At 38.9% G+C, this 9,981-nt stretch overlaps 1 protein-coding gene across 1 annotated transcript; it reads right to left on the bottom strand.

Annotated features, from left to right (window-relative positions):
* Positions 1–4,206: 4,206 nt before the first annotated feature.
* LOC113415246 (uncharacterized) lies at positions 4,207–6,033 on the bottom strand. The gene is made up of 2 exons (XM_087959003.1): positions 5,718–6,033; positions 4,207–4,458 (listed from the first exon to the last, which is right to left on the bottom strand). The coding sequence occupies exons 1-2, from the start codon at positions 5,904–5,906 to the stop codon at positions 4,291–4,293; spliced, it is 357 nt and encodes a 118-aa protein (XP_087815129.1). The 5' UTR covers positions 5,907–6,033; the 3' UTR covers positions 4,207–4,290.
* Between the last annotated feature and the right edge of the window lie 3,948 nt (positions 6,034–9,981).

The following is a 9,981-nucleotide window of genomic DNA, read 5'->3' as shown; positions in this document are numbered from 1 at the left end:
AGGAAGGTCGAAACTTGGCACCTTTTGTGTAGGGTCATCTATTTAATTGCCTGTATCTGGCATTCAGCAGCTCATTTCGCTTTCCACGGTGTGTTGATGTCAAAGTTGTTAGACAGCTGTTGCTGGCTCCCCATCTTGAGCCACATTATATTTTGTTAGATAGCACCCAGTGTTCAAGTCTGACAAGATCCTTCTGGATCTTGAGCCAGGATCTTGGAATCTCTGAAGACCAAAGGAATATTTTTCTCATCTTGTGCAATGGCCCCCCTTTTTTAGCCAATGGCTGCAGAAAATAATGTCCAACAATCATATTCATACTCACCCCTACCCTTTCACTGCAAGAGCAGTGATAAATAGGAAAATGTATTATTTTTTGTCCTTATGAATATGCAACTCCTGCTTTTGAAGTATCAGAATCCAAGGGCCTTCCATTCTTCATTAGAGTGCCATAAATAAGAGTGTTGCGGAGCTCCTATTCCAAGTGAAAGTGAAAAATTTCAGAATTCGGTTGCCTTTGGGCAGAGTATGAAACTAATTCCATGAAAACCTGACACATATTAATCATTCATGTGGAGATCCATTTCAATATAGTACTTGCCTACAATGCAGCAAAATATACAAAATATTAAACCACTGATAGTTTATGAATGAAAGCAAATATTCATGTCCCAGGAGAATGTTGCAGAATCCAATCTTAGTCGGTCACTTGGACCAGAGGTTTAGGTTGGATTCTGCACAGGTAAGTTTCAGTATTCTCTATATTAAAGTTGTGACCATGGCTTAAGAATCTCTAGTAAAACTAGGAAATAAATGAAACCCATTATAATTTGCTAACTATTCCTCCTTTCTGTCAAGGCAGCTTATATGTCAAAATACTTTAAAACAATGCTCTTAAATCAGAGGTGTAATTAAAATAAATATCCTTAAAATCAATTTTGTGGCCAATCAAGTTGGGTGAAGTTGGATTTTTGCCATTACCTAAACAAAAGATGGACAAGGACCTCAAACGTATTTCTTTAGGGAAGGTCTTCCATATCCTGGAAGCCAAATAGGTGAAAATCTTTTCATGCGTGCCAAAATGTGTGTCCTCAAAAAGCTAATCTATGTACCCAGGCAGGAAATGGAAATACCTGACTCTAATTACTTTCAAGGTCAACATCCTGTTAGAGGATGTTTAGCAATCAACTGGAAGTCCATACAAACTTTTTATTACAGGCCCTCCATGATCCCTCTATCTTTCATCGGTTAGAAGGGTAGCCACCACATTTTGTAAGATTGCAATTTCCAGTCCCTTTTTAACGGCAATCCCATATAAAGTAGGTTCTACTAGTAAAGTTACAATATAATCAAAGTGCATAGATAACTGTCATTAAGGCCAATCAGCTCAGGAAGGGTTGCTGGATGCCATCATTTCAGTTTAGTGATACCTGGAGTTTAAGGAACATTCCCAAACTGTAGATCTGCTTCTTTTAGAATAGCTAGTCCTGTTCAGAATGGCTTTACCTGAGTTTCTTCCTTACTAGCAAGTTTAACTTATCTTGATTTAGTTTGTTTGCTATTTAGTCCAGGGGTCCCCGGCCCATGGCCAACTACTGGCCCTTGACCCTTGGAAGTGGTAGGCAAGTGCATGCACGCATCCCCACTTGTGCAAATGGAGCTGCACACATGCGCTTGCACACTGCATGCACTGAACCAGCCCCTCTCCTTCCCCTCTGGTCTGCAAAGTCAAAAAGGTTGGGGAACTCTGATTCAGAACATGAATGACCTTAGGTAATCTTCCACAATACCAACAACCTCCTTAAAGTTACCAAACGGAGATGTTTCTCCAACATACTGATGGCAATCCATTCCAATGCTCCAAATGATTTCACCTAATGGTTTCACTTAGCAAAGGGGAGAAGATAAAAATCCATGTGACACTATTGGTAAATGACCTGGATGTCAAATAGTAATCCATACACCATCTTCTGAACACACTCAGCAAGAAGAAAAAGAAACAGTACAAAGTACTCTGCATATCCACGTCAGATGGTCTCAAAGAACCATTATTAAACATATTAAAAAATCACTAAGAATTAGGCTATAGTTCTTACCTCTGAATAGATTCTTATCTCTTTTGAATAGATCAAGGTAATCAAAGTGGACTCAGCATTATATCCTGAGCAAAACCCTAACTGAAATTTATCCATCGTGTTTCATCCAGACGTACGGTAGTGAACTCTGAAGTTTAGTGAACTTTGAAGTTACAACTACATTGAAGAAAATTACCATTTTTCACTTTTATGACTGTTGCAGCATCCTTGTGGTCATGTGATCAAAATCCAGACCCTTGGCAACTGACCCATATTTATGATGGTTGCAGGGTCTTGGGGTCACTTGATTACCTTTTGCAACCTTCTGGCAAGCAAAGCCAATGGAGAAGTCAGATTCACATAACAATTGTTACTAGCTTAACCACTGCAGTGATTCACTTACCATCTACTGGTATGGAAAGGTCATAAAATGGGGCAAAGTTTAACAAATGCCTTACTTAGCAACAGAAATTTGGGCTCAATTATAGTCGTAAGTTGAAAACTACCTGTATACAAAAAAGATGTTGACATTGTACAAAGAGCGCAGAGAAGAGCAATAAAGATGCTTAGGGGGATGGAGGCCAAAACACATGGATTACAGAAACTAGGTATGTCTACTCTTTACCAGCAGCACCTTAGGCTTATTCTTGATTTAGTTTGTTTGCTATTTAGCCACAATTGGGCCTTGACCCTTTTGGAACCAGGCTATGGAAGTGATGGGTGAGTGTGTGCCTCCCCACTTGCACAAATGGAGCTGAGAAGCAGTTAGAAAGCATGTAAAAATTCAAATAGAAAAATAGAGACCACTTTGGTAGGAAGGTAACAGCATTCTGTGCGCCTTCGGCATTTAGTCATGCCGGCCACATGACCATGGAGACATCTTCGGACAGCACTGGCTTTTTGGCTTTGTAACGGGGATGAGCATCGCCCTCCCAGAGCTGGAACAACTAGCACGTATGTGCGAGGGGAACCTTTGCCTTTACTATATTTTTAAGAAATATAGCTTTATTAGCCTTTATTGAAAATGCCTTCCTTGGATACAAAAGGACTCATAATGTTGCCTCAAATCTTTCATTCTTGAATAATGAGATAAGAGAAATGATGACCTTGTAATTCCAGATACAGAATAACAGAGTTGGAAGGGACCTTGGAGGTCTTCTAGTCCATCCCCCTGCTCAAACAGGAGACCCTATACCATTCTGGAAAAATAGTTTTCCAATCTCTTTAAAATCGCCAATGATGGAGCATCCACAACTTCTACAAGCAAGCTGTTCCACTAATTAGTTGTTCTGTCAGGAATTTTCTCCTTAATTTTCCTTGATAAGTTTCCATCAAATAATCAAGCAAATGCTCAAAGGCACAAAGGAGCAATACAGCTCATAAATCATGATCAGGCAAACTTCAGAGGTTGCTTCAGCTTTTTCTTACGCTTAATCCTTTTACATATTAATCCTCACATCAGAACACAGCTCTTCTGTTAATAACAAGCAAAATACCTTGTGCATACACAGCATGCTAACCCAATTAATGGCTTTGGGCAAAATATTAAGGCAGAATATCTTAACTTCACTTCACACATAACATTGCTGAACTATACCTTATCTTATTCAGACACAGAGAAAAACCATGTATAAACTGTTCCATTACAAGTATGTGAAAAAATGAAGTAGGTGAAGAGAACAAGCCTTCTTGAAATCATTGTATGGTAAGGAATATGCCACTTTAGTTTTCTTTTTAAGTCCAAAATACCACATCAGCCTTTATAAACTGGTTCGAAAACGTTGAGTGTATTCCTTGTCATGAAACCAGCAATGTATAGTATAGCTAGCCTGAACTGTACCTGGCAACCAGGAGGATCTAAAACTTGAAAGATAAAAAGTTTCTTCTACCATATTCAGAAACTATCTAACATCTTTTCCCAACTCCAACATCAGAGGTAAGTGCTGCAGAAATTATCTATCCTTGAAAACAAAGATATCATAAACACTAAACTCTATGGGAGAAATATTAAAAATAAATTATAAACAAAAGAAAATATATAAAATTATATTCTGTATATTCAAATGCATGAAGATGAAGCAGGGTTATAGTTTCATAATAGGCTGACAGAACACACGCAGTACTTTCCAATTACTGTTATTTCAAAATTAGATCTCATGCAACTCTTTAATAAAAGTTATAGACACTGTGGTACTTCTGTTCTTTTTTTCAATATAATTTACTTGTCTTTCCCAGTATTATTATTAAAAAGTGACAGCATTTTGTTATGCAAATGAAAAGAATATGGCACAAAATCAGATGAACTAGTTTTTGCTGTTAGTATGAATCCAGTTTCAGTCTTGATCTTCTGCTTCCTGTCAAACACTTCTGGAATATTCATTGTGATCTAAATGGATAAAGATAAGAATTTTAGGAGGTCAGACTATATGAGTGAGTTCTATTTTTACAAAACAAATAAAGTTTCAAAATCTTAACTTCATCTGCATTGTTTTAATACAAAAAAATGACACATTAAAATGTACAAAAATCAATTACACAATATATGGTATTTCTTGGATATGCTTAATCTAAAATTAGTGTGGAAGTTTGCATATTACTATATTTTGAGCCAATGAGATATAAACTATAATTCAAAATTAGATTTTTATTTATTAAACATTTTTTCCAGGAAAAAAAATGAGTTTGTGGAGAAATTTTCAATACAAAATATATTAATTCTCTTACCATCCTTTTCTCAAGTTTGCTTTGGTATTCTTAGAACACAAAAACTGCCTTATGCATACCTGGGGTTACTTAAACTTATTGTTGCTTACCAAGTTGAATTTACCCCTATTCAATTTTAAATCTGTCAACACCAAAAATGTAAATTGCAAACTTAAGATCCCTTAATATTGTTACTTTGAAAATTGGCCAAAAATAATAGTTTAACACAGAAGAAACTATCAACATCATACAAAATTATGTGTCTCTGACAACTCCACATATTTATATTTTCAGGAAACAAGAACAAGCAGTTCCCTATACAGGTTTTCTCTTTAGGCATTGTCACAGTAGTATTCAATCTCGTTTTTTCAGCTATCCCTATTAGCCCTTCATATCTATCTTCTTAATAGACTTTCAGAATTAAAACATGTGAAGCTGAAGTGTTTTCTGGGACTCGGATAAATTTGAACATCTCTTCTTGTTGCATCTATTATTCTAAAATAAAATTTCACTCTATCTGAAATATTTCAGTTTAATGGAAAAAAGCAAAAGCCTTCAGGAAAATATCCATCTTTCCTAATTTTCCCTGGATTCACTATTTCTCTAACCCAATGTCTTTGTATCTAAAGCTAACCCAGAATAGGAGGCTTGGCATATTTGTAACTGGCTTCACAAACTGCAACAGTTTGGTTGTATATTATCAACCTCTGTATATGGTTTCTTGCAAGTCAGATTGTTTAAGGCCAGTGAATTTCGCTCAGGGTTCGTGTGGCATGAGTTTAACCACCGCAGTCTGGGAACCATGGACTTGAACCCTGTTACTGTTGCGACTGTTCAGTAAACCGTGTTTAAATAAACAGTGGCTTAGCCAACGGAAGAATTCAACCCTGGAAAACACCCCGAGGCGAAAAACTGCCTCCCCGGGGCCAAAGATCTATATACGGCGCTCGGGATATACCGGGAGGCGGCTTGAGGCGGAGGCTCCTTCTTCTCCTCCGGTGGTATCTCCCTGAAATGCACTGACTGGGAAACGAAATACCCAATCACCGTCCACACTCCCATCGCGTACAGCAGAGAGAACCGACGCGACCACAGGGCGGCCCGCTGCGCCCTGAGGTCGCCATTCGTCATCTCTGCGTCCAACGGGGAAACGGCCCGTTTAGTGGCCGCAGGAAAGACACCGGACTACGGTAACACCGAGCGAGGCCGAACACTTGCTCCTCACTTCCGTCGCTACCTAACCTCGCGGTTCGCTTTCTCCGCCTCCTCTGATGTCATATCCTGTCTTGAAGCTTTCGGTAGTCTTCTCTTCCCGCACTCCCCGCATTTAAGAAACGCTTAAATGAACTGACCTTTCTGAAGGTGTTCCGGTGAACCAGAGGTTCTCAATCTTGGCGGCTTTAAGGTGTCTGGACTTCAACTCCCAGAATTCCCTGGTCAGCAACGTTACCAAGATTGAGAAACTGATGTAAACGATGGCTTTAAAAAACGCCCTCACTCAATTTCTGGCCATGATTAATTTCGATCTGTGCTTAGGGCAGCTAATTTTGGAATCAACCTACATTGTTCTTAACTATTGATAGTTGATCGTAAAAGGCAGAAGCTGTCTGCCACTTTGATATCTTTGATAGCCAGTTCTGAGGCTGGCTATCCATAATTACCTATACTTAATTAGCAGTACCTTGAATTGCATCCAGGTCATTGACAACCAGTACAGCTTGTGGGGCAGTGGTATCACATGGGCATACCAAACCATGTGATTTTTTTAATAAAAAATATTACATCTATATGCCACCCATTTTGCTATCCAAAGTGACTCTGGGCAGCATACAATGCAATAGCACTTGGACTTATGTATACCCCTCCCCCCAGTGCTTTAGTGCTTTACAGCACTCTCCATGTGATTTACAGTAAAAGCATATTGCCCTGAACAATGGGGGGGGGGGGGTGTCCTCATTTTAGTGACCTTGTAAGGATGGGAGGCTGAGTCAACCCTGAGCCAGTCAGGATCGAACTCCTGGCTGTGGGCACTTCAATCTAAGCACTGTGCCACCAGAGCTCAATTCAATACATTTCCTGCTCCACTGGATTCTTGACCAACTATATCTTCTAAAATAGTCTATAAGGGCAGTCTATGTAAAGCACATTGCAATGTTCCAGGTATCAGATGATGTAATGAGCCATAGCGAAATATTTGGAAGCCATTACAAGGCCAAAACCATAAATTTTGATATTGATTAAAAAAACAAATGTTCTTGCTCTTTGCCAGGTAACAGCTGAACTGAAATAACCAGCCTCTCAAGAAAATGCTTCTCTATAGACCCACTCCTTTCTTCTATAAAGAAATGTTTCAGATATCTTCATTTCCTTAGAATCTTCTTTTGTCCATGCTTTGTTTAGCCATTGCCAATGAAGGTAAGAGATGTTAGCTGCTATGAAGTTATTGTCAGGATTCCAGCAGTTACTCCCATTTAACACTATGCTATATGTGTTGGCATAAAGCTGTAATAGCACGTTCAAAGAAAATACTAAATTGTAACAGCCAGGGTCACACATCAAGATGAAAAGCAACCCACATTGCTACTTACCATAATAAATGGTAATAATAATAATAAATGTACCCAACTATTTTCAAAGTGATTACCTATTGTTAAAGAGAAAAGGATATACACTAGTTCAGGGATATCAAACTCGGATTGTCACAGCATCATCATGTGATGTATCACGGCTTCCCTTCGCTAAACCAGACATGGGTATTCCCAGCGTGTGATGCATCTGGCCCGCAGGCTACGCGTTTGATAGTCCTGCACTAGTTTAATATAAAAAGCTAAAATTAACATTTGATTAAGATCATCGTCATCAGCCATTCAGATGTGTTTGACTCTCAGTCACTCAATGGATCAACACTGTCCATGCCCTTCTGTCTCTTAACTGCCTCCTTCAGATCTCCTGTGGTCATCCCAGTATCTTTTATAGCATCCAGCCAGCAGGTACTAGGTGGCTTTCTCATTTTTCCGTTGATCACTCCCAATATGATAGATTTTTCAAATCATCTCTCATGACATAACCAAAGTATGACAGCCTCTGTTTGGCAATCTTGGCTTCAAAGGATATTTTTGGTGAGGTTCAGTCTAGGATTTTGTTATTTTTGCAGTTGGGATGCACAATAGTTGCCTCCAGCTGTTCTGACCCAGTCTTAGCAGGAGCAAGAAACAGACTCCTTGTCATGAAAAACCCCTTTTTATTTACCTCTTGTGAATTAATTGCATTCACCCACTGAAAAGTCCAGGCAATAGTCCTTCAAAGAATTAATGGCAGCAACAGATCTTATCAGTTCCTTGCAATAATTACAAGGCCATGAGCTCCCAGCCGAAAGGCTGCAAATATAAGTTCTGGCAAGCAATCTCTGGCATGAAACACAATGGGAAGTCTTCAGAAAGATGAACTGTTGTCTCCTCGAACAACCACTCCCCTTTCCTTCTATTTATTCTCCCAGACAGGAAGGGGGCAGTCAGCGTCCACGTGCTTTGCTTCCTGAGTGACTCCCTGACTTCTGCTTTTCCCCTCTCCTCTCCTAACAGCTCTGCGCATAGATGCATCTGGAACAGGCCCCAGCTGTACTTCCTCTTCGCTCATATCAGTCTCCGAGGGCAGCTGTCTCTCTGGTGGCTGGAAAATGTTAGATGGCCCTGCCTCTATCTCTGCATCCGACAGAGCATCTATCAGAGCCTTCTCCAGACTCTAGAACTGGCCCAAGTTCCTCCCCAACCCTCTCATCGTTCAATTCTGCCGCCAGCTCCACTGGCAGCTGACGAGCCACAACAAAAGCATCCACCCTTCTATCTGCCCTTTTTCAGAGTCCACGTTTCACAGTCATAAGTAGTAGCAATTGGAAAAAATATTGCACTAACTAGTCTGCATTTGGTTGTGAGGCTGATGTCTTTACTCATTCAGATGTTATTCATGCAGTTCTTCCAAGTGCTATACGCCTTCTTATAGTGGCTGCCTGTTCAGAGTACAATGAGTGAATGAGCTGGATGTGGTATGGTGGTATTCTCAGTTTTTTAAGGCAGGCAGTTCCAGAGCTTGTCATGATTAACACAGTCAAAAGAATTTAATATCGTTAATGAAACACACGTAGAGGTATTTTTGGTATACCTTTGTTTTTTCTATCATCCAGCGTAGACTGACAATATGATCACAAGTTCCTCTTCCTTTCTGAAATCCTGCTTATAAATCAGGTAGTTCTCTGTTGGCAGTTGGATTCAAACATTGCTGGATTATATTCAAGAGAATTTTACTCACTATGGTATTAAGGCTTTCTTTACTTTGGGATAAATATTGACCTTTTCCATTTTTTGGCCATGCAATCAAAATGGGATAATTAGAAAAAGATTGAACCTAAGACTGAACCTAAGATTGAATCTAACAGAAGTTAGGGAGAAGTTATAACCAATCAGCACCCAATACAGGTAGTTCTTGACTTACGACAATTGAGCCCAAAATTTATGTTGCTAAGTGAAAAATTTGTTAAGTGAGTTTTGCCATTTCACATCTTTTCTTGCCACATCTCTTAAGTAAATCATTGCAATTGTTAAGTTAGTAACATGATTGTTAAGTGAATTCGGCTTCTCCATTGATTTTGCTTGTCAGAAGGTTGTAAAAGCTGATCACCTGACCCCAGGACACTGCAACCATTATAAATAGGAGCCAGTTGTCAAATTTCCAAATATAAATAACGTGATCATGGAGATGCTGCAATGGTCATAAATGTGGTCATGCCACTTTTTTTCAGTGCTGTTCTAACTTTGGTCACTAAATGAACTGTTATAAATCGAGGACTACCTGTATATATAGAATTATTGTATTCACTAACTAAATCTTGTCAGTTGTGTAACTGTTTTTTGCATTTTTCTCTTTTTCTCATAGTTAAAGAATGTAGTATATCTATTAAAGAAATTTTATTACAAAACAGAATCTTATGTGACTTGCTGTTAGATTATTTTGCATCTTATACTATTTTAATATCCAGATAATTCCCCAATTTACATTTAACCATTTCTATCAATCTGTACTATGACTATTATTGTAATAAATAACTGTTCATAGTCTGGCAATACTAATTCATTGCATCTATCCAAGCCAGAAAATTAGGAATGGTAAACCTTCCACCCTGCACCCAATAAGTGGTAGAGAACATAATACA

Source organism: Notechis scutatus, chromosome 3 (genome assembly GCF_049901735.1).
Source record: "Notechis scutatus isolate UNSWTSFEM ecotype Mainland chromosome 3, rNotScu1.2, whole genome shotgun sequence".
Lineage (NCBI taxonomy): Eukaryota > Metazoa > Chordata > Lepidosauria > Squamata > Elapidae > Notechis > Notechis scutatus.
This window is presented reverse-complemented; position numbering and strand designations above follow the sequence as displayed.

Excerpts from the sequence above, each read along its gene's own strand:
- LOC113415246 (XM_087959003.1), bottom strand. The coding sequence starts at position 5,906 with ATGACGAATGGCGACCTCAGGGCGCAGCGGGCCGCCCTGTGGTCGCGT. Across the intron at positions 4,459-5,717 it reads CCCGGTATATCCCGAGCGCC|ATCACAATGAATATTCCAGA; the intron begins GTATATAGATCT and ends TTATCCATTTAG.